The sequence below is a fragment of the Rhincodon typus genome, chromosome 32, assembly GCF_021869965.1.
Source record: "Rhincodon typus isolate 14 chromosome 32, sRhiTyp1.1, whole genome shotgun sequence".
Classification (NCBI taxonomy): domain Eukaryota; kingdom Metazoa; phylum Chordata; class Chondrichthyes; order Orectolobiformes; family Rhincodontidae; genus Rhincodon; species Rhincodon typus.
This window is the reverse complement of record NC_063363.1, coordinates 33,866,434-33,891,471: the sequence shown is the minus strand read 5'-3', so window position 1 is coordinate 33,891,471 and position 25,038 is coordinate 33,866,434. Positions and strand designations below refer to the sequence as shown.

The window sequence follows — 25,038 nt, the reverse complement described above, 5'->3', positions numbered from 1 at the left end:
TTATGGTGAAAATGTAAGGGGGTGGGGACAGTAATTCATGGGGACGGGTTTCACAATCAGTTTGACACAGGAAGATTTTCATTTCACAGTAATTGATTAGAATTCATCTCAGAGATTGATCAACTAAACCAAGACTTTTCTTTTGTTAAAAAAAAAGCTCTGTTAATAATAATTCCCCGAGGCTTTGCTGAACTCGGTCTGTCTGGAGTTTTGGAGGCACACAGCCCCCACTGTACCACAGTATGGACTTTCTTGTCAAGACTTGTACACAGCCAGTATTAGGCTAACAATGACCCGTTAACCAGCCTGTCTCGCTGCTGCACTACTGCGCTGGACTAAAGAAACCTATAGTGCTTTTAACCGACGTAAAGGGTGAGTAGGTTTATTCTAGTTTCTTTTTTCTAAAAAAAAGCCTAAAGAGTGAAAAACGACTGATGAGGGATTGGGATTTTAAAAAACCAGCACGGAACAATGAGCAGCTGAAACAAACTTAAAACGAGTTAGAGAATGAGAAGGGACTGACTCTCTCGGGTTAGCGGACACATCCAAATCAATCCTGGAAGAACACAAAGGTGAAGAGAGGAAGAAAGTCGGAAGGAATGGGGGGGGGGGTGCAAATGAGAAGTTAAGGAGAGAACAGAGGGGCGTGGAGGAAATTAAAGGACAGAAAGAGTGGAAGGGAATATTAACCCTGCAATAGATATAGCGGGAAGGGAGGGAGTCTGAGGGACAGAGACAGTATCTAAAGGATGGGTGGGTGGATAGATAGACAGAGAGATAGGTAGATAGACAGGCAGATAGATAGATTGATAGATAGACAGACAAACTAACTGACTCACTAATGCGATGTATGTTTGAAGGAGCAGCGTTTAAACATTTCCTGAGCAACATCACTTGTAGGTGTGTCTGTGGCGGATTAGGATAAAGTAATGCCCTATCTGAGTGATTTGGAATGTATTTTACGTCCGCTGTGTGCGGTTCGACATGGCCAGGCAGTCGACAGGAAATGTAGAGGGGTCAAGGTGTGGTGGCCTGGGTGAAAGGGGCACTGGCAAAACTATTCTTCTCAAATGTGGGACTCCTTCCAGGACGTGGATCCAACCGGAGCGGGAAAGCGGGCAGCTTGAAGGAAGATGTTTCAGACTGTTCCGGACACCTCGTCTTACGTAAAGGTAAGAATGAGGCAGCAGTGTTCCTGCAACAGCCTGAACTTCAATCCATTTAACACGCTTTTTGTTAGTAGGAAGAATCGAAGAGAAAAACTAAGGAGCATCCTGGAGAATATTGTTGAAATTGTCCCTTCAGCTGTGTCTGAATTTCTAGCTGTTTAACTCCAATGATCCAGATATAACCCTGTGCAATTTCAGAATGATTTGTAATTTCAGAAGCTGACTGTATAAGGCCCTGTCTGTCATTAAGTTAAACATTGGGATGACATTCACTCCATATCACCCACAATATCTTTGCTTATTCATTCCTTACCGCTGTCATATTACCTGTTGTTCTCTCATCCCCAGTCATCATCCAGATATGCAAGTAGCGTGTAATGTCTAAAAGGCTGGAATTGATGTAAATCTTTCTTTAAAAAATAGAATTGGACGTTCTCACTATCGCCTGTCTCCCCATTTTTCAAGTCTAACATAAACGTAATAATCCAAAGTTCAAGTTCAGCGGCGGATGCGAATTTGAAACGAAAAATGAATTTCTCATAATTTTATTTCGTACAGATTAACACTGCGTGGCAGCCCCGCTTCAGGCCTAGTCAGAGCATGTGTGAAATCAAATTAAGTAGACAGACTACATGAACGAGTTTTGAATCGACCATTCTGCTCAGGAATGTGCGTAATGTGAATGTGGACTGACTTCAGATCTGCTTCAGAAGTGCTGTCGTAGCTGCTATGGTCGGGAGAAAGGGGACTGAGTAAGGCCCCCTCTCTGGTTTTTACAGTCACATGGCCGATGTCCCAACTGCTTGGCTGTATTCCGTGTCTGGCCAATTCCAAACTAAAGTCTTCTTCGCTTCGTTCTTTGCCCCTTTTTTGGGTTGGGGGTCGGCGGATTTCTTCATAGATTCAGACCTTTTATGAACGAGGAACTTCCCCCGTCCAGCACGACACCCCTCCCCCACCCAGAGTTGACCAGACGGGGGGAAAAATCCACCAGAGGTTAAAACAACAGTGAAATAAATCATCTCGATTGAAATTTAAAAAATCATTTGTAGCGTCCAATTAGTTAATCTGATTCGATCACCGTGCATGAATCTAATCCAGATACTTTGTGATTTTTCTAAAAAAAAATCACTCACACAAGGTAAATATCTGCCCATTTTGCAGTCATTGAAGAAGTTTGTGATCCTGTGTACTATTTTTTCAAGGTGAAAACACGCAGCTGCAGGTGTGCAAAGGCTATTTATCTCACTGTTAACTACTTATGATCAAAAGGGGAAGCTTTGACACAGAAGTTTAAGACGCGCCTCAGTCCTCGTAAAGACCTTTCGAAAACATTGATGTCTCTGATATTCTATGGCGCTATTAAAGAGTGCAGTATATAGACCTCGGGCTTGTACCTAACGCCCTTGAAATAGCATATTTTTTCACCCAGTCATAACGTTTGTGTTATTTCACAAAGCCTGGTTTTCAGACAGTCTCCAACCAAAAGGGGAGAGGTCTGTGAAAGTGGAACAATTCTCACTCTGTTCCTTGCTCTCTCTCTTCCAGAGTTCAACCAAAGCTCACCAAGTGAGCGAGACTCTCAGCGAGAAAAAGCGTCCTCCCTTTCTGCTTCCTTGGGGCTCACTTGGGTCACTATCGGCCCCTTTAGGACGATGCTCACAACGAGATATCGATCTAATTACAACCCCAACATCCATTACTTTGAAAAGAAAGCTATGTATCGATATTCAAACACTCAGACGAACCCCAAATCAGACAAACAAGAGGGACTTTGCAGTTATATTATGTTTCATTCAAGCGCATCCAGGTCCTGGTTGCAGGCTTGTTTTGCTAAGGTCAGCGGAGACTAGAAATTCTCCAATAAAAATAAATCTCAAATTAATTATGGCCTGGAGCAACGGCCCAGACAGATTGCTTGTGTGTTCAGAGTTGCAGATACACCTCCCCGTACCACCATCCCGAAGCACACCGCCCCCCCCACAACTTTTCGTACGGCCATTGTAATTTTGGGAATTTGCCCCGACCATTCCAAGGCTAAGTCAATAGGTTCGTTTTATTTGGATGTCTGAAGTTATCGTCATCTCCTCTCCCCTACCCCAAAGAAAAGTAAAATGAGATATTAAAGCTCACCACCAGAGCTGGCTCATAAATTATAGGCAGCCTTCTTGTTGCTTTACGTGATTTAAACACTTTCTCCCCATACAATTTTAGTTTCTTTAACTCTTAAAAAGTGAAATGCCAGGAGCAATCTGAGAATCTGTTCCCCATTACAAACAAATCTTCAGGTCTATTTGCTCGGTTTTCTGGTGTAACCAACACCCCCTCCCCTCCAACAACACCCCCCAGTGACTGCACAGTCCAGGACTCGGGGTTCTCAGGATTGAGCGATTCATACACAGCGATGATGGGCTATAGCTGCAACCGGGTGGGGAGAGGGCTGCGCCGGTTTGAGGGTTTGGGGGGCGGGCGAATGGCGCAGCCTCACGGGCGAGGAGGACGAGGGCAGGGCGAGCCTGTGTACCTCAACAAGAACCGAGCAGTTGACTTTCTGAAGAACATTCTGCCGCTGATCGGGGATGAGAATCTCTGTGATCTGCAAAGAAAGGTTCAATCATTCATGACCTGCAGCAACTCAACAAAACCAGTCCCTGGCATGGCCAAAGCACCAATGAGAAGTGCTTTTTTTTTGTCTTTTTAAAATATTCGATTATCATTATTGCAAACCGACAGCCTCTTCCCCTTTTCTCATTGACTCGCTCTGCATAATCCCGCACTTGTAAACCCAGACTGAAGACACATTTACAGTGAAGCAGCGTTTAGGATACGGATAGAGGTTTCCGCTAGCGAGAGAGAGAGAGAGAGTGAGAAAGTGAAACTGCATACACACAGGCATGAAACCTGCAACTAGCGCTGAAAGTAGCCCTCTCCCGATTGGTCAGTGCACCAACACGATCCGCTCAGGTTGGGATCTGCAGTTCCAGTCAAATGCTGCCTGGATTGATGAGAATCATTTCAGAGGCGGGGGTTTGCGGGGTGGGGGGTTGCTGGTGGGTGGGAGAGAGAGAGAGAGAGGGCTGCGGGCTTAACTCGCTAAGTTACTCAAGATTGAACAATCGAATAAGGCCACTGAAGACTTGTAACGCATCTTAATAGAAACCAGGAGCGCTACGTCTGGAATTTATGGGCAGATTCCAAATAAATGCATTTAAATAAAGTTTTTAAAAATCACCTGAGCAGGTAAACCCTCAATTCTGAATTATACTGAGTACAGTAAAATGAGTTCCTAAGTGTGTATTTTAAGTGCAAATGAACTGTAACAGTGAGCCGGTAGGTGAATTGCTTAAATTGGTGACTGTTTAGTTGCGGGTAACTTTTGAAAGGGCTTCGGAAAAGGCCGTTTGCTGCTTGAGATGATGCCGGGGGCCGGGATTGTTGTGTCTGACCTTCGTAAATAAATAAATGTCTTCCTTAAACAGGGCGTAAGGGGTTGGAGATAATCCGCCGACTGTTGTGATCGTGTGGGGTGGGGGAAAGGACTGCCAATTGACTCTGCGAGCAGTTGTAAACACAAGAGCTGGTGGCTTCATTCTATTCTGAAGTAAAGGGGCATGTGAATTTGTGCGTGCGTGTGGAGCAGGGCAGGAGTGTCTGAGAGAGGGTGAGGGGCGAACAGGAAAACGCTTTGGAACCACGCAAAAGAGAAACGGCTATTGTTTCTGTGTGTGTGTGTTTTTTTCTCTCTCCCTTATCTTGACGGCCAAAATATCCTGCTTTCAAAAAAAAATGTGTAATGAGCCCCCACCATTGGTTCAGCTTCCTCTCGAGCGGCTGACTTCACTTCCCAAAATTGCCAATCTTTCATCCGGTTACCTCGCCTGTCCGAGTAAGAATTGTGGTTGTAATTACCTCCTGACCGTGTCATGTTTGCGATATTGTTCCGATTTGTGGAAAAGGGAAGAAATCGGGGGAAATGGACGGCACTATTAAGGTAAAGGGAAGGGGGTTGGGGCTCTGGGCTGGGGGCTGGGTTTAAGAATCTCCTGTCTTCGGGATGTTTAGTTTTTCGTTTTTCCTTCGGGCTGACGCCACTTTTTTCTTCACCTCCCTCCTTCACTTCAACCACCACCAGCTCCCACCCCCCACCCCCAACCAAATCCAACAGCCCCCACCCCAAGTTTCCAGCCCAGCAACAGCAGGGCGATTCCCTCAAATTGTCTATCTCCTTTGGAAACGTCTTCTCCTTGGCTTGGGATATGACACAGACAGAGGCTTGTACAGGGGCTAACTGTGCCCCTGTCCTGCAGGACTTGGGACACTTCGCTCCTCCAATTCGAGTTGCACCGGGGACAGAGAGCTGGCTATCATTCACCCTGGATTAGACCAGGAGAGTGAGAGGCTGCTCTCATTTACAAAGAGGGGACCTGCCACCGACCTCGACCAACTGCGCAACGCCGGGTGGCACAGCGCCCAGCGGCACTCAGGACCGGTGCCACCCCCACCCCCCCCACCCACCCCCCCCAGACGCAAGTAGCGCGCGGCGACCGTGTGTTGCAGCGTTGCGTGTGACCAGCAATTCCCCCCCTTGGTATGTCCCTCTGAAGGATAGCCGCTGCTCTGTGTGTGCACGCTGCCCGCAGCTCATTGCTGTTCGCTCCGAGAGAGAATTTGCTGTCCCCGGGGCAGAGGGTGAGCCAATAAATAGGACCAAGGCAGGGGGAAATCCCTTTAAAATCCAGTGTTACGGAGTGGCGAACGTTCAACCGGAGAGGGAGAGAGGTGAGCGCTCTTCAGGGTCCTAGAACAAACAGTTTAAAGTGAAGGTTTGATTGATTCATAACTGAACTGTAGGTTTCTCATCAAACTCCCTCCCTTATCGACCCAGCATACATTTCCGTTCTTTACACCCCTGTTTCCTGACAGATTTCCTTTTTCCTTAATACAATAAAGATGGAGAACTATCCTCTCTCCTTCTGCTCTCCCTCTGATTTATGTTCGACTTTTGTCGGCGTTTATTTTGCGATTTTTTTTTCTCTCTTACTTATTCTGAGCAGACTAGGCGCCTCTCCCTACTCCTTCCCCTCGCTGACTCTATCCCTTTTGCCGAGCTTACAGAAGTTTGGTTTTGGCTTGGGTTTCTGAGCGTTGGCAAGTGCGGAGTCGCTGAGCAGACAAGCCTGTAAGAACACAGACAGTATGGGGATAATACTTGCCAATGTCCTAGCTCAGTCCGGGCCGCGGCGGGCAGGGACTGAGGGGGCTGCTTACTCCTACACCAAGCGCTCGCTAGCCTCCTACTAACCTCTCGATCTGCTTCAGACTTTGTCGCAGTTTTGTTACTCCCTTTCAATGCAAGCTTGACACTGGCCATTCGTACAGCATTTTCCCCACAACGTGTAGACACCCCGGTCACTTCCAGAGATTGATCGGGAGACACGAGATCAGGGTTTCCAGCTCACAGAGACAGCGTTCCTGAATATATTTGACATTTCTGTCCTTTCAATTTTAATTGAGATAATATGGTCACTAAAAGTGCTCAATTAATAATTATTCCGTTAAAATTTGCCGAAAGAAAAAAGACATTTGGCGGAACGTTTTTCGTCTGTTCCTGGTCAAGACAATTCTCAAGAATACCAATTGGTATTTCTTGCGAATTGTCCTGATGTGGGCAAGATGCAAAGCTTCGCCAAAAGGTGCCCTTTTTAGTAAACTGTAGGTTCCAAACGACTATGTGTGTTCCGTTCACGGCCAGAGTTCTTAATGATGGTCCTGTGACACCAATAAACACGCACACCCGTCTGTTCAACGGGATATATACATTTATTATGTATCATTTAAAAGCCTTTCATGACGTGGGGTGGATTTAAAACAGATGTGTGTGTGACATTGATGAACATTTTCTGAAGTGATTGCGTTCTCGTTGACGGTGAGGCTATTTGAAATCATTAACCTGTTGCTGTCACAATCACATAATGGAGAGGGGGGCGCTGTATCATCGCCCCGTGAATCTCTGATTTATGTTGGAGGATTTAGTATCTCGGATTGGGATTATTATCCGTACCTGTAACTCTCTCACTGTTTGAACTCTGCTCCTTCTGCTGTTTTCAGGAAGCCCTGTCGGTTGTGAGTGACGATCAGTCCCTGTTTGACACCTCGTACGTGGCTGCACATCTCCCCAAAGCGGATATGACGGCTTCAGCCGCCGCCGACTATGGACAAACGCACAAAATCAATCCCTTGCCTCAACAAGAATGGATCAACCAGCCCGTCAGAGTTCACATCAAGAGGGAATACGACCATATTAACGGGTCCAGGTAACACCGGATCAGGCAGTCTTTTCCCATCAAGGCAGATGCCACACGCAGAGCAGGGGCAGAAGTGCATTAAACAGTTCAATTCAGATCTGTTCAATTCAGCTCCACGCAACCTGTAATAATGCCCTACTGCCCCAATGCAATGCTTTGAATTCTCTAGCCCAGTCTCATCTCTGAAATACAGCTCACCCAAGTGTGTTTGTATCAACTAAGCGTGCACTTGCATTGAGTTTACTTCGATTCGTTACACGAAAGAGCGTTATGAATTCTCCCACTGTACTTCTAACAAGCGCACACATATTTTGCACTTAATATCTTTGCATCTGATTATATATTATTGTAGAGAATACTCTGTGCGCTCTACCACACTTCACGCTTCAGTCTGATCCCTACAGTCCCCAAGTGTGTGGTGTAGTTCTGTTGGGAGGGATGTGGGGTTGGATTGTGATCTGCTCACTCTGTTCCCAAAGGTCATCTCTCCGTCAGTAAACATAGAGGGTCTTATTAGCAAATACCCAGATGAAGATGCTTCCTAAACACAACCGGGTGGATTTTGTCTTCCTTTAAAGGTGTAAAATGCCGTCATTTATTGAGGGGATTCCGTTCGTCTCTAGCTCTCTTGAAACGTTTGGGTTGGGCCTTTTACACAACGGAGGGGATTTTTGGCCCAGCTTACAGATCGAGACACTCGTGCAGACCAAACCGGATGAGGACAACAGGACGTTAGTGAACCCGTTGGGTCTGGGAACATTTCGTCAGCTTTTATTGGTTCCAGATCCTTTAGAAATGAAATTCAAATCCTCAAATTGCAATGGGCAATTTGAACACACGTTCTCTGGATTCCTAGCCTAGTAATATAAACAGTCCCCACATTACCGAGTCCCGCCTCCGTATGGTTGCAGCCAAACATGTGAAAATCTCAGCCTCATCTTGTCTCTTTTTGTTCTTCATTCCTCACTCCACCTCGATCCTTTTGTCATCCGTCTCTGTTAAACAAAAAAAAATCATTGGGTTATGTGCATAGGGCAGTGAAGCTGATTTTATCTGAATAACAGCCAGTTTTGCACTTGGGTAATTGGAAAGTTGGTGGCGAGTGGCGTGGAGATTAAATGAAATCAACCCTTAGGAAATTTCATTCACATCTAACGCACCCTGGAAATCTTGCCCTTTTTCCTTCTGGAAATGCTTTGTATGTTGTATTCTAATCATTTGAACAATGGGATAATCTACCGTTGACCGCTGTGTACACACACACAGATGTAAAGTGAGTCACACGCTCTGGGAACTGATGCCCACATTTTCAGAGGAAGTTCGTTAAGGGCGGTCTGTTGTAGAGTAATCTGAGGAAATGAACAAAGGTGGGGTGGGGGGAATGCGGAGAGCGAACTGCGGCACCTGTGTCTCTCTGTACCTTCCTCGCTCTGACGCCTGTCTCCTTCTTCGCCCCCGACAGGGATTCACCTGTAGACTGCAGCGTGGCTAAGTGCAATAAGCTGGTGAGTGGCACCGACAACAACCCCATGAGTTACGGCAGTTACATGGACGAGAAGAACGGACCTCCCCCGCCCAATATGACCACCAACGAGAGGAGAGTGATCGTGCCGGCAGGTAACTTCAGGATAGGTAGCAAATGTAGTCTCTCAGGCCAGATGGAGGCCTTCCCACCAATGGAGGTCTCTCACAAGTTCCCCCCTCGCCCCCGCCCCCACCTCCCTCCCATTCCCCCGCGTGCCCCTTTCTCAGTTTTGCTTTAATTACACCAAGGTGAAATATCAGTGATAAGACTCGACCGCATCTCTAAAGCTCACTGATTTTGATCCAATTATGCACTCAATTTCCATTACCAGAAATTAGCCGACTGGCTCGCATACATCTGGATTGAGTCAAGCGGCTGGTGGGAGCTAAGCCTCAGTATTAACTGCGTACAGAATCGGCACTGTCCCTTTAACGAGAACAACGTGTGGATTGGAGAGTTTAGTGTTGTGCAGTCGGTGCGGTTTATGCAGGATTCTGGATGAGTTCTTTAAATGGCTGGTGTTTCGCAGATCCGACTCTTTGGAGCCAGGAACACGTCAGACAATGGTTGGAGTGGGCCATCAAGGAATACGGGCTGCTGGAGATCGACACGGCTCTCTTCCACAACACGGACGGCAAGGAGCTCTGTAAAATGAACAAGGAAGACTTTCTCCGCCTGACCTCCCTCTACAATGCTGAAGTCCTGCTCTCACATCTAAATTACCTCAGGGAAAGTAAGTATGATTCCAGCTCTCACCATCAGTCTAACTAGAAGTGTCAGTGAGTCGGGGCTGCTTGTATCGGTGCATTAGAGTTAAAATTTCACTCGAAGTGATGGTAACTTGTCCTGGATCCCATCAGTTGCAGAGAGAGTCTAGCCTAGCAAGTTCTTTGTTGCCAATACTCCACAAAGCAATTGTATTCAACTAATTAGAAAAAATGGAAGCATTTCACAAACACGTCTTGTGTGGTCTCGTTCTGAAATGGCTGTAGCTTTCAAATATGATGCTTTGCTAATGTCAGTACACATTGCAAAATGTAGTGAAGCTCGTGTCTGTGGATAAACCAATGGGTTTCGATCTTGTTCAGAAATTGAATCGTTAGACAGTGTGGCGGGGAGGCAGTACCGTACATTCATTTCACGGCCAAAACCTGGATGTGTTTGTGTTCAGGACCAGGTGTGGGTTTCCCGGCTACTTACAGTTTCATTGTTGTAACTGTTTGAACACGCTGCTTTTTATTTTCATCTGATGTATGAGGAACAAAGTGGAATTGATTACAGCAAATGCTGGACTGTTGGATTTCTGTTCTGATGTGATAAATTAAAACTGCGCCGTTTATTTCTAAGCTGTCGCTTCTGTTAGACTGTGCACTACATCCAGAGTAAAACAATGCATTTTCCTGTACTATAAAACTAACAATTTCTTTCAGTTAAATGCAATATAACAATTATAATTAAACGACTGAGCTACATTAACTGGATTAGGGAATAAGTTGATCTGTTATGCCTAGCATTGCACTCGCTTTATTTTTTCTGTAACAAACACACCTCCCGTAGCCAGTCTTTTCTTGCTTATAGTAAGATCGTTTGGCCCATCGATTCTCGTCGTCATTGAACTTGCTCACGGCTGACCCTTTATCTCGACACCCCACTTCCGCCCTCTCCCCATCCTCCCTGACCCTTTACTGTTTAAAAACTTCTCTATCTATTACTTGAGCATGTTCCGATGCTGCAAGCTCTGACAGTCCGGCTGTACCATTTGATTTGATTTATTATTGTCACATGGACCTAGGTACAGGGAAAGGTTTTTGCTTTCCGTGCAAATCATGCAATATATAGTGCATTAGGATAACCAAACAGAGTGAATATTTCTCCGTTCAACGCCTCAAGTTGGTTTCAGTGACCCGGAACTTTGTCAGACAACAATCTCGTTGCAAGTAGCGGCTGAATTGTAACTTTTTGAGCGAAGGTGAGATTTCCCGATGGCAGCTAGGATTTTGAAAATGAGGCTGATTTCAGTGCTGTTGCTGCTTTCTCAAGTCCCGAACTCGGACTAACTGGAGCCAAAAGGGGGCATTTTTCCCGGGTTGGTTTTAATGAAGTTGGAACTGGGGTCGAAGAAATGAAAAGGGGACTGTTTAGACTAGCCTCGATATTCTCGAGTTCCAGCACATGTATAAAATCCTGCTTGATTTTAGTTGGGCCTTATCGTTAGCTAGCCACTGCGGCTGTTCTCTCTCCTTCTCGTGTTGCTTTGGCCCATACAATGTAAGGTTGCTTGCCGAAATGTAATAAAATGTGGCTGTGTGTGTGAGCGCAATGGGGAGTCACTCCGATCCGTCGTTCTCTGCTCCCAATGGATCGCACTCTAGTTGTTCAGCTCGGGATGTTCTGGGGCTCAATCCGCCTGATCCTAAAATTCGAATGCTTTCGAGTTTCGAGTTTCGAAGCAAACACACCCAAGGTAGAAGCGATTCGTCTCCAGATGTGGAATATTAGTCTAAAGAGTGGGTCTCACATATGGCACCCAGAGAGGGGAGAGGACCCGGAATTGTTGGCTGTTTGAGGTTACGAGTCGCTGGTTTGTTAAAAGCTTTTGAGGCCAATTTTTCAAGTTAAAGACAATCTCCCGCGCCGGCATGTTCTCCATATCAAACCGTGGAAATTTAATAATGATGTGGGTTTGTAGGCTGGGGCTTTCTAATAGAATTGCAGCCCATGCCTCTGGAAATCGACATCGCAGATCTGAGGGCAGTCGGGTTGGAGATTGTTAGACTTTCCTTTCGTGTTATTAACTACTCTGAGCTGAATCGCTCTGCAGTGAGGCCTCTGCTCTGAGGTTTGTGTCTCAATCAATAACCCGGGCAAGAATGAGAGGATTCATTCCCAGGGTGTCTGTAAAATTTACAACAAAAAGAGATTGGAGCTTGTTGTGGGCTTTGAGAGGTTTAAGATGTGAAAGTATCTCTAACCGTCAGCCTTGCCACATAACTCCCGTTACACGATGTGACACATTATGGGGGAAGCAGTCAAGGGAACAGAGAGATTAACACCAGACTAATTATAGGCATTCCCAAATTAAACGTGGATTTGCTGAAGTGGGTTTGGATTTTGTTAGCTATTTATTCTGAGCAGAGGAGACAGTTCTCTGGTTAAAAAGGTTAGTAAAATTTCAGTTTGGCCTCAGTCCCTTTTGTTAGTGCCGACGCCTAAAGACAATTGCTACCGTCAAAATACGAGTTGACCTCCCCCCTTCCCTTCCCTATGCTCCTCCCAACACATACACACATGTATCACGCACACACACGCACCTATCAAACACACACAAACAGCGAGACACATTTACAATTGTACAAATTCACACATAAACGCGCACTCACATGGAGTTGATTAATGCCATTATAGCGGCATTTAACATCTAATCCAGAGAAATCTTTTAAACTATTGCAGAGGTTAAGAACAGAATGACATTTTAAATCCGTACAAAATACTGTAAAATGTTAAACCAACATGAAACAAAAAAAGATTGGAACTGTTTTACAAACGTTATTGAAATATCCAAACTAACATTTAATGTCAGAAATTTATTTCTAACGTCCCCATGTTACAAACTCTCACTTGGCTAATGCATGTATGTGATTATTTGCAAAGTTCACGGTTCTGGGTTCCCTGCACGAATTTTTCACCTTATTCTGACTGTTTAAGCAACACGTGGCCTCCTCCTCTGTCCTGCTCTTTGCCGTCGATTTCGTTGCAATTTCAAGTGTAAAATGGAGTTTATTAATCTGAGAAACTCTGAGAACCTCCCAGCTTTACCGCTGTATCTATCTTTCCACAAATCAACTGAGATTGTATACGGCAGGGAAGCAGAGAAGACAAGAGTAATGGATGGGAGGGGAAATCATAAAGTAAATAATAACAGGATTATTTCATTGAGACTTTCAGGGCCACGTCTGCAGGGTTGGCCTTCTAGCCGAACGAGATGTGGGGGAAATAGGCAGAACAACAGAGCTGCCTTCCCCATCTACCCACCCACACACACCCACCCACACCGGGGGTGCTGCCTGTATTGTAATGGAAACGACCTCACATATACCCTCTACATGTTTTTTTTTTCAATGCCCTGCCTGTGCCTCAAACAGCTACAGTTCCACACGAACACTCCTTAACTCCAGTATGTGGTTCTATTAATAAATAAGACGCTGCTGTTTCTGCCAAACTGTCTCAGGTGTCCCAGCGTATGAGCGACTTTAAGTGAGACCAGCTGCTCACCCTCTCCATTGTATTCACTGCAAAGGTGACTGTTTCGCCTTATTACTGGTGCCCCCACGTTGGTTAAAGGCATTGAAGGCCTGAGGCAGTGTATTTATAAAATATAATGAAATCTAGTGCTTTTCGAGATTAAATATTTGCTGAATTGATACTTGATCCGAAGGTGAGAATTTGGGCTGTAATCCATGCAATTTCCTAAATCATAAATAAAACAAAGAACTGCTTGCACTGGAGATCTGAATCCCTTTAAAACAGAAATAGCTGGAGACACTTAGCAGGTCTAGCAGTATCGGATGGAATGGAAAAAAAAGTTGACATTTGGAGTCCAGTGACTTCTTCAGAACTGTCAGCAGGTGGGACAGTGTGGTATTTACACTGATGACAGATGTGAGTAGGGGAAGGAGTGAGTAGAACACATGGGGTAGGTGCCCAGAGGAGAGGCAAACAAAGGGGTTGCTAATGATAAACTGGGAGGGAGCTAAATGCTGATTGGGTGTTAATCAGAATGTGAACAGTAAGAAATGGTTTGTTGTGCTGGGAGCACCCCACACAGAATGGGACCTAGAGTTGTGAAGGTAGGGCAATGAACAGAGCTGACTGTGTTCATGTTCTGAAATTGTTAAACTTGATATTGAGTCCTGAAAACTGTAAATTACCTGAGTGGAAGACAAGATGTTTCTCTTCCAGTTCATGTTGAGCTTCTCTGGAGTACTCCATTTATCTCTCTCTCGACTTATCATCAGCAATCAGTTCATTTGCCTCTCCTTCTTCTTTCTTTCTCCTTCTCCATGTATTCTATTTCCTCCTTCCCCTCACTCCACTCCCTGTCATCAGCATAAATACTGCCATTTACAGCTGCTATCAGTTCTGAAGAAGGGTCATTGGATTCCATTCATTAGCTCCATTTTTCTCTCTATCGATGTTGCCAGGCTTGTTGAGGTTCTCCAGCACTTACTGCTTTCATTCCTAAACTTTAAATACATTATAATTGGGCTACTCCTGTGAGAAGTAACGAGGATATGCTGTTAGGTTTCAGTTTATTTAGTATTATTGCAAATGGATGAACTTCACTGTTAAATCCCAGATTAATTCCCTGATAAACCATAAAAGTCTCCATGGGTGTTCTGGGACAATTCCTTTATTGAGCTGTGTTCCTAACCTGAGGTGTATTTAACCTTACATCACAAAAAGGCTCAGTGAATGTTGTACTGTCAGCAATACTCTCCATTGCAGTATGAAATATTTAAGCAAAAATGATTATAGTCATACACTTCTGAGAAGATCTAAGGTAAAAACTCTGGGCCAGCCAAGTCCTCAGGGCTCCAAATAGGAGCTCTACTCAATAGAATGAATGTATTCCCCTTAAAACCAAAAAACTCTCAAAAGAGAGAGGTTAATTCAACAGGCCAGGATCATAACGTTTCACATCTGGTGCTGTTAATAATATTATTCTGGTTGTTCTTACTGCAAGTATAATACAACAGAGGCTACTGTTTGGTTGGTTGATTTAATTTAAAGTCGGAAAGATTTTATAACATTATTTTAATCAAAAATTTAGATATGGTATCCTTCAATTCAAAATGCATCATAGAATTATGTGAAATATTGAACCACAGAAATATGACATTGAGGCAAAACAAGATCTGAGCCAATGGTTTTGCTGCACAGCTGCTTCTTCCACTTCACCTCACTCTGACATCATATCCTTACATTTCATTTACCTCTTATGCACTTCCCTAGTTCCTCCTTGTCATCACCAGGAAACGTTTTTATTTACCTGGACATGATGTTCTTGCAATAAATATAACGTAGTTATTGAGTGCTCCTTTCTCTCCCACATGAAGACCTGCTTCTCTCAGTAAATTCTTATCCACTAAACAGATGGCAGCTCCCGACCTCAAATCCATTTTGGAATGAGAATTATTACTGCCCCCACGCTAAAGCTCTTCCACAACTCCTCCTCACTTCAGCTGTGCCAACTTTCCCTGATAGTTGTTGACTCACTTACTGTTTTAGATGCATTTTCTAAATCTGACAGAAAACATCCCAAAATCCCACGGCTTTGACTCTCTCATGTACTTATCCTTCCAAGTCCACATATCATAACACACAGCATATTTCAATCATACTTCGACATTAAAAATATTTCAAAACATTAAATGAAATGTAGACATATATGATGCCCATACCCTTATACACTGATTTTTTTTTTAGTTCAAGTCATTATTGGCTGATAAATATTTATTAGAAGAGTACAAGATACCTGATAGATTGCACTCAATAATGAATCATAGAATCCATGCAGTGTGGAAACAGACCATTCGACCCACTGAGCCCACACTGACCCTCCGAAGAGCATCCCATCCAGACCCACCCCCTACCTTGTCCCTGTAACTCTGCATTTTTCCCATGGCCAATTCACCTAAAATGCACATCTTTGGAAGAAGATAAGTACATATTTGATAAGGGAATGTCATAGGGCTATGAGATTAGCATGAGAGTAGATCTCATTGTTTCAAAGAGTTGCCGAAGGCAAGATGGGCTGAATGGTCTTCTTATGTGCTCCCATGTACATTGTGATTGCCGTGTTGTTGGTCAGTGAGTATTTTGTTCCTTAAATGTTGAAACATCTTGTCTTTTTAGGCAGTTATTTTTCCACTTTGTTCATCAATCAAATTCTGTTTTACCTCCACTGCATTGTAAGCAAAAAAAGTGACCTTATTCTCTTAAAATGAATTCTCCAACAAATGATAACCAAAACATATCCACACTATTCCATTATATAGACTGCAAACTAATATGAAAAACATATTAAGCATGTTAAAAATTGATGGATCATGGAAATAAAATGCTATTTATCAATCCCACTTTTCAATTAACAATAACATATAACAAATAACAATAAATTCCCAACTTGAGACCGATACCGTCCAACCAAAAATCTTATTCTACAATTCCTAATAGCTAAGGTTTGGATCCATGATCACAGCCATTATAATCTCGGTCTCCATCATGTTAAGAGCCATGAAGTTCCACACTTTGTTCTATCTGATATCACTTTTGTGAGTTTTTCACTTGATCTCAAATCTACCCATCACTTTGTATTCGTTGAAGCTATTCTCCTCTCCGTATAAAATTTGCCTTAGCCAGCTCAATGGTTGAGGAGGAGGTTTACTCAACTGATTCCTAGAAAGAATGGGTTGTCTTATGAGGGTAGAGTGGACAGGCTTGGCTTATTTAGGCTTGTTTCTGAAGTTTAGAAGAATGAGGGGGTGAGTTGTTTGAAGTATATAAGATCCTGAATGGTCTTGAGAAGGTGAATGTGGAAAGGATGCTTTTTCTCCTGGGTTAATCAGAATAACGAGACACTATTTTAAAGTTAAGGGTTGCCCTTTTGGAGAAAGATCAAAAGCTTTTCTCTCAGACGGCTGTGTAAGTGTGGAACTCTCTGTCTCAGATGATGGTGGAAGTAGAGTCATTGGATATTTATGAGGAGCAGGTAGTTCGATTCTTGTTAGGCAAGAGAGTGGGGGTTATTGAAGGTGGATGGGAATGGAGAATTTGTAAAGAAAATAGATCAACCATATTGAATAATGGAGCAGGGTTGAAGGATTATATGATTGATTCCTGCTCTTATTTCATCTGTTCCTATGTACCCCTGGTCTGACTTCCCCTTCCTATCGTTCACTCTGTCATTGAACTTTGGACGATTCAATGTTCTTAACTCTGCTGTTCATGGCTACTGCACTGGATAATTGAAAAGAACACATAGGAGTGTGGATGAGACATTCAAGTTGCTTGAATAAAATGTTTGAGAGATTTAATTCCAAATTATGCTATTTAAAGAGTGGAAGAATCAGGATCAGAGCTTTTCTATAAAATAGAAAGGAAATTAAGGGTTATAAGCTAAATTCTAAATACAAATTGGTATGGAAACTGAACCACTGACTCAGAATACTTGAAACTATTTTAATGCTCTGATAAATATTTTACAATTATTTTTCCTATTACCGAAGGTCAAATTTAATTATTTGCTTCTGTAGTTTCATGTTTTGGCCTGGGTTAGGCTTTTATTAAACCCATATCTCCTCCATTACAGACACTTCCTACTTTACCTTCATATTTTGTCTGCCTTTGCCTTTCCCTGAACTCATCTGCCACTGAAATTCGCATTTATGCCTTTGCAATGTTAAGAGTTTACTATTCCAGTATTCTCGCTGGCACCATCACCGTGTATTCTCCGTAAACTATTCAAAATTCTACTCTTGTATCTTAACTAGTGTCAAGTTCAGGCTGCCTTTCACCATTTTCTTGCTGACCTGTATTGGCTGCCAGTCTGGCAACACATAAATTTTAACATCTACCACTCGTTCTCAAATCCCTCTGCAGTACTGCTAGGAGGTTTTACAGTTCTGTAGGTAGCACCATGCTTCCAAGTTAAAAACTATGTATTCACCTTCCATTCCAGGACTTGTTTGCACTGGATGGAATGCTCATGCTGTGGTTCAATAGGTTGATAATGAGTTTTCCAACACTTGCCCATTATTGCCCAAATTGGGAGAAAGTGTATGTGCAGATAATAAATCTGCCTCATCCTCTGAATCTCTGTAACCTCTTGCCTAATACCTCCGAACTCCTACAATTCACATCTCTTGTGCATCCTTTTACTTGGGTAAAAGTTCGGCACAACATCATGGGCCGAAGGGCCTGTTCTGTGCTGTACTGTTCTATGTTCTATGTTTTACGTTCTATCCCAATTTTTCATTGCTCCACTGCCGGTGGCTAGAGCTTCAGCTGTCTGGCTCTATGAATGCTTGTTGCTCTAAAATTACCTTCCTAAGCTTCTGCACCTCTCTTGCCTTGTTTAAGAAGCTTCTTAAACCTACCTCTTTGTTTAAGCCTCTTGGTCACAGCTCCTAACACGGCATTATATTGTTTTATAACACTCCTGAAGTACTTTGAGATGGTTTGCTACATTAAAAATACTAAATATAATGTAAATATAATGTAATAAATATACTAATAAATATAAAAATGAACATTATCACAGCACATAAAATACTCCAAATTGATTCAAATTCAAATTGAGAAATTGTGTGCTTTTATAAAGTTAGCTCATCTGTTTTCGTAGAAATGTTCTTATAATAGTTTTAAATGCATTAATGATGCCCCAAAAGACATTTCATGCAACGGCTTTAAATATCTTTTACCTCAAAAATACAGTGCTGCTAGTTTGGGGTTATTTTGATGGAAAAGTGAAAACGGGTGCTTAAAGGGTCCTGCGCTAATAAAATACACCTGGTTTGGAATTCTAGTTTTTGCACATGGTTTTTGTTCTAATTGCTGATTGCCATAATTTGAACTTGCCTGGAGGTGTTAATTCAAACCCTTGCAGGTTTAGCAAAAGATGCAGTTTTTGTGCAGCTATATATGCGAATTGGGCTGGTTGATATGCAGCAGCAGGTGTTGTGGCGCAGCGACAGTCTCCCATCTCTAGGTCAGAAGGTCTGACTTTAAGTCCCATCTGCTCCAGGGATCTGTCATAATATGTCTGAGCAGGTTGATTAAAAGCGGTAGGCTTTAGGATACTAAGGAAGTGAGTGAGAAGACACATTTATGCTCTCAGTTTTGATAATGGACGTCTCAGTGGATTAGAACTTGTGGATGGGAGATCTCCTGTACCAAAAATCCACTTTTGTGCACTGTCTCCTTTTCTACTGTCTTGCAGCATATTAGAACAGCACTAAATAATTTTCAGATGACATTCTCAGACATTCGCAAACTAAACGTTGATAAATAGTTGGTGAAGTCACAAATGAGACCCTTTATAACCATGGTAAAAGTCAGCTACTCCTCCTCATTCTTCTAGACCACTCTTTCCACATCCAAATGCACAAACCTGGTTCATTTTTAACTGTCTAATTGTAGTCAGAGAATCATCTGCAATGATTTCCCTTTCAGCTCCCTGAAATCTACATGTTGTGTCCCACAAGGAATTATTATTGTGTTCTTCCTATTCCTTACTTACATGCTGCCTTTTGGCAGCAACTTCCCAATACATAATATCAGTTTTCACATGATGTTGAACCAGCTGAATCTCACCATCGCTTGTCTCAACTTTTTCTGAAATTATCAGACTGCTTGGCCATCATCCATTACTGGATAAACAGAAATTTCCTTCAATTAAGCACTAAGAAAATCAAAGCCATTGTCTTTGCTCCATGCTACAAATTGCTCCATAACCACTAACTTTATTCCTCTCTCTGACATTTTTCTGAGCCTGAACCAGACTGTTGAGAGCCTTCAACTTTTAAATTAACTTCTAACCCATATCCACAGCACTGCTACCACTGCATATTTCCATCCTTGTAACATCCTCACAATCTGCCCTTCTCAGCCTGTCAAAAACCCTCCAGCCTGATTATAACTTCTAGACATGATTATTCCAGTGCAATCCTTCCACATTCTATCCTCCACAAAATTGATATCACTCCACATTCTGCTGCCTATATTCTTACTTCCATCAAAACTCATTCACTTATCACCTCTGTGGTCACAGGTTATCCAATGCCTCAATATTAAAACTCTCTCCCTTGTTTCCAAATCCATTCGTGCCTTCAACTCTTTCTATTGTGGTTATCTCCTCCAACCCCACAACTCTTCAAGATAGCTGTGTTCCTTTAATTCACACCGAAAACTCTTTATCCCATTTTTCTTCGTTAAGATACTTCTTCAAACCTATCGCTTTAACCAAGTTTTTAGACATTTGCCAGAAAATTTCCATCTGTGAATTAGTCTTATAATTTGCTATGACACACTTGGCATCTTTTATTACATTAAAGATACAATACAAAACAGGGTTTCTCAGAAAGTCTCCTGATGAGCTTCACAGGTCTTCTTCAAACATTCGGTAATAAGTGAACATTAAAATATGACAACCTTTTAAGCAGTGCTTAGAATTCTTTGCAATGACCTGTTTACTCTTGGTCAGCTAATTGCTATTACAAGATGTTATTAAATGATGTGTTATGGGAGCTGGTTCTTTAAGAAGTGCTATCGAGCATTTCAATTGTCAGTCAGTCTCGTAATGATTCTCTGTGATGGGTGCTGGCTTCAATTCTTTTACCAAGATGGCACAAGAAAGTCTTGCACTGAAAGCAGAATCAACCTTCACTGCAGCTCAAGGTTCCACCTTTTCCTTTGTTAGCCCCAAAAGTTAGTTGATTTTTCTTTTAGCTTTTCCCTTGGTGTGTGGGCTTTCCTCAGTTGAGCACCCTGCATTTCTTGACTTTTTTGATTTAAGCTTTATTGTCATGTATATTCAAGTGCAGAAGTACAGGAATACAGTGAAAAGTGTACAATGTTGTCACAAAGAACGCCATCTTAGGTACGAAGATAGCTAGGTACAAGTAGTAACATGGAGAAACCAAGTTATAAGTAAAGCATTACCGTTGTTGTTGATATAAATAGAAAAGTAAATAAATAAAGTTTCATTTCAACTATTTTTATAGATTTTGTGGGTGTTTTACTGCTGGATATTCTTCCGGTTACTATTTATCAGTGCCTAAAGTATTTTGTCAGAGATGCTCTCAGAGATAATGCAAACTTGACATTATTATTAGGTTAGACTGCCTGAAAAGTAATTTAATATATTCAGAAGGGCAGATAATTCATTGTCAGCATTACATCAGGATTGAGGCATATCTTATGAATGTATTTCTAAAATTTAGGTTGGTCTCTGCAATCTAAATGGTGCATTTCTCTAGATCACCTCGTGAGCTACAGGGCAGAGAATGGGCTGAAATTAACAAAAAGGGTCTCTGGACTCAAAACCTTAACTGTGTTTTCTCTCTATGGATGCTGTCAGACCTGCTGAGTTTCTCCAGTGTTTTCTGTTTTTGTTTGTTTCAGATGACCAGCATCCACAGTTTTGTTTTGTTTTATTACAGAAGGGGATGACTTATCAAAAGTTGCTGTGAACAACTTTTTCTCTTTTTGATAGTCTTCTGAAAGGCTAGTTAGGCCACTTTACTTATTGCATGACAACTTAGAAACAATTTTATAAAAGATGCATTCAAAAGACTGTGAGCCTAGCGCATTCTAATGAAAAAAAAACAAAGAAATAATCAATATACAGAAGGTCAGAATGATAAATAAATGAACCATGAATTTGAAAGACTTGTTCTTTTCACATATTTTGATTTCACATATTGATTTATGAATGTGTGAGTCACACTCCCCCTTCTGGACAAATTTAGGAGTTAGACTGGAAAATCAACAATAGGGAATTCAGACTTCATGTCTTGAAGCTATTTCACCATCCACTGGGAATCAAGCCTAGACAAACTGAATCTTCCATCTGCAGCAGACGAATGTTCGTGTTTGGAACTGAGGCAGTGGGTGAGGCACATTTAATCTCTGGATTGTTGCGTTCACAGATTTTAATGCTATGTAAGTATTCCAGATACAGCCCAGTATGACTCCCTATGTTTCCTCCTTACTGTAGATCATCTCCAGAGGGCCAATCCAAAATAGCATTGCCCACGGTCAGTGTCTGGCTTCTTACCAGTGGATGCTGGCGGATTTATGTTAAAAATTATGGCCTCGCAATGAACTATAAAAATTAAATAAGTGTTTAAAAGACAGTAGTAAGATAAGTGTGTGAACAACGAATCACACTTTCATTGATTGTATAGTCAGTTACATTCCCAAGATCCTGAAACAAAATATGAAACAAAACCCATTCCAGCCACAGAGTTATAGTTTAATTCTACTGTGTAAATAACTCTTCATTGTGATTGTAATACACTAAGAAAAGAGTTGAATCTAGAGACTATTGTAGTAGATTCCCAACTCTGTTGCAGCTGAATTAACTGTAAATGATACAACATGGAGGCATAATGATGCACAACGAACTGTGGGGATCTAAGGTTTAGATAGGAGTTTCTGACAGTTTTCAGATATGGATGGATTTGATATATTATGGCCATCCCCTGGGGTAATGTGATGATGAATAAAACAACATTTCTATTCAGGACAAGTTCAAGAGTGGACAGGGGAGTAAATATCCCTGTTGACCATGTGTGGTGATTAGCTTTGTCAGTTGGATTTTGTGTTAGGTGGTATCAAGCAGACCAGCTATGTCAGGTTGTAGCAGAAATGATGTTTGGTTCACTGTGCAGAACATGTTTTTTTGTTTGTTTTTGAAATGAAGCATTTTTCTTCCCATTCACCTGCATTTTTATCATAGGGAAGGGCACGTGTGCTAAAAAAAGTCTGTCATTTCCATGTGTCTAAGGTGAGATACTATTATGAAATAAAATAGAAATATAGAAAATATAGAAAATAGGAACAGGATTAGGTCATGTAGTCCTTTAGGCTTGCTTTGTCATTATTATTATCATGGATGAGCGTCCAACTCAGTCCCCTGTTCCCATTGATCCATTTAGCCCTAAATACGACAACTAACTCATTCTTGAAACCATTCAATATTTTGGCCCCAGTGTTCTGTGGCAGAGAATTCCACAGGCTCATTGAGCTCTGGGTGAAGAAATTTCTCCTCATCTCAGTACTAAATTACCTCCTCGTTATCCTTAAACTGTGAACCCTGGTTCTAATCTCCCTAGTCATTGGAAACATCTTTCCCATGTTTACCCTGTCTAATCCTGTTAGAATTTTATATGTTTCTATGAGATTACCACTCCTGCTTCTCAATTCCAACAAATGCAGTCCTAACTGATCCTGTTTCTCTTCACATGTCAGCCCTGCCATCCTAGGAATCAGTCTGATAAACATTTGTTACACTCTGTCCAAAGCCAAAATATCCTCCCTCAGATAAGGAGACCAAAACTGCACACAATACGCCAGGTATGGTCTCACCAAGGCCCTGTACAATTGCAGCAATATATCCCTGCTCCTCTACTGGAATGTTCTCGCTATGAAGACCAACATACCATTTGCCTTCTTCACCGCCTGTTGCACCTGCATGCTTACCTTCAGCGACTGGTGCACAAGGACACAGAGGTCTCCTCCTTTCCCAATCTATGACCATTCAAATAATAATCCACCTTCCTATTTTGCTACCAAATGAATAATCTCATATTTATCTACAGAGTGCAAATTAATTGACCCAGTGGTAACTCTCATATTGACAAAGTACACTGTGCTCTCTCATTTTAACTCCTGTAAGAAAAATTCCTCATTTTATTGTATCCATAATACCCAATGAACCTGATTTACAAAGAAACAACTTAGTTAGGAAAATAAATAGGACACATGATTGGGGTTTGGGAGATAGGGATTGTTTAAATTGGTATAAACAGGTTTCTTTCTTAGCATTGGGAACTTGTCAAATGTTTGTGCTGGACTGATACAACAAAGACATTCAGTTCCAGCCAACCTGGAACTGAAAGTGATTTGAATGAAGGCTGAACAACAGCACAGAGAAATTCAGTGGAATTCTCTACCTATTTCAAAAGCTATTTTCTAATCAACTTGCTCAGAGATGTGGTGACCCACCTCTGGAGGAGCTGGGACTTGAACTCAGGCATACCTGGCTCAGACTTAGGGACACTAACACTGCACCACACAAGCCTCATATTTAGCTTGGTTCATTTCTTTGGTAGTCCTTTCAATTCAGAGTTGGAAGATCAGCAGGTTCATGCAACATTCTAGAACACGGTCTATGCTGACAGATTTCCAGAAGCCCTTTGACAGGGGTGGGGACACACAAGAGACTGCTAAATATGATAAGAGCCCGTGGTGTTAGGGACAAGTAACCAACATGGATAGAAGATTGGCTGACTGGCAGAAGGCAGAGAGTGGGGATAAAAGGATCTTTTTCAGGATAGCAACTAGTAACTAATGGAGTTCTGCAGGGATTGGTGTTGGGACCACACTATTCATGTTACACATTAACAACCTGGATGAAGGAACTGAGGGCATTGTTGCTAAGTTTGCAGATGATGAAAAGATAGGTAGAGGGACAGGTAGTGATGAGGAAGCAGAGAGGCTGCAGAAAGACTTGGACAGGCTAAGAGCGAGGGCAAGAAAGTGGCAGATGGAATACAATGTGGGAAAGTGTGAGGATATGCATGTTTGCAGGAAGAATAGAGGTGTAAACTATTTTCTAAATGGGCAAAGGCTTCGAAGTCTGAAGAATAAAAGGACTTGGAAGTCCTGGTTCAAGATTCCCTTAAGGTTAACATTCAGGTTCAGTTGGCAGTTAGGAAGCCAAGTGCAATGTTAGCATTCATTTCAAGAGGGCTAGAATACAGAGAAGAGATGTACTGTTGAGGCTGTTTAAGGTTCTGGTCAGACTACATTCCGAATATTGTGAGCAGTTTTGGGTATGTAAGAAAAGATGTGCTGGCATTGGAGGGAGTCCAGAGGAAGTTTACAAGATCCTGGCGATGAAGGGCTTGTCAGATGAAGAGTGGTTGAGACCTCTGGATCTGGGCTCAATAGAGTTCAGGGGAATGGGGGATGGGAATGGTCTCACTGAAACTTACAGAATACTGAGAGGCCTGGATAGACTGGATGTGGAGAAGATGTTTCCACTTGTAGGAGAGACTAGGACCTGTGGGAAATTTCTTCATCCAGAGGGTAGTGAATTGGTGGAATTCATTGCTGCAGAAGGCTGTGGAGGCATTGAATGCATTTAAGATGCAGATCGATAGATTCTTGAGTAATAGGGAGAAGGCAGGAGAATGGGGTTGAGAAACTATGATCAAATGGTGAAGCAGACTTGATGGACTAAATGGCTTAA

The 25,038-nt window shown here is 42.4% G+C and overlaps 1 protein-coding gene across 8 annotated transcripts in view; it reads left to right on the top strand.

Annotated features, from left to right (window-relative positions):
* Nucleotides 1-69: 69 nt before the first annotated feature.
* Nucleotides 70-25,038, top strand: part of fli1 (Fli-1 proto-oncogene, ETS transcription factor) — a 67,002-nt gene continuing 42,033 nt past the window's right edge. The window contains exons 1-5 of one of the 8 annotated variants that reach the window (XM_048615633.1): nt 70-372; nt 1,089-1,172; nt 7,278-7,483; nt 8,937-9,091; nt 9,529-9,732. In XM_048615633.1, coding sequence (XP_048471590.1) covers nt 1,134-1,172; nt 7,278-7,483; nt 8,937-9,091; nt 9,529-9,732 — 604 coding nt within the window. In that variant the 5' untranslated portion in view covers nt 70-372; nt 1,089-1,133. Of the gene's footprint in view, nt 373-980; nt 1,173-4,312; nt 4,410-4,870; nt 5,161-5,786; nt 5,949-6,290; nt 6,349-7,277; nt 7,484-8,936; nt 9,092-9,528; nt 9,733-25,038 lie in introns of those variants that run through there. The other 7 variants (XM_048615629.1, XM_048615626.1, XM_048615627.1 and 4 more) reach the window with 7 other exon arrangements.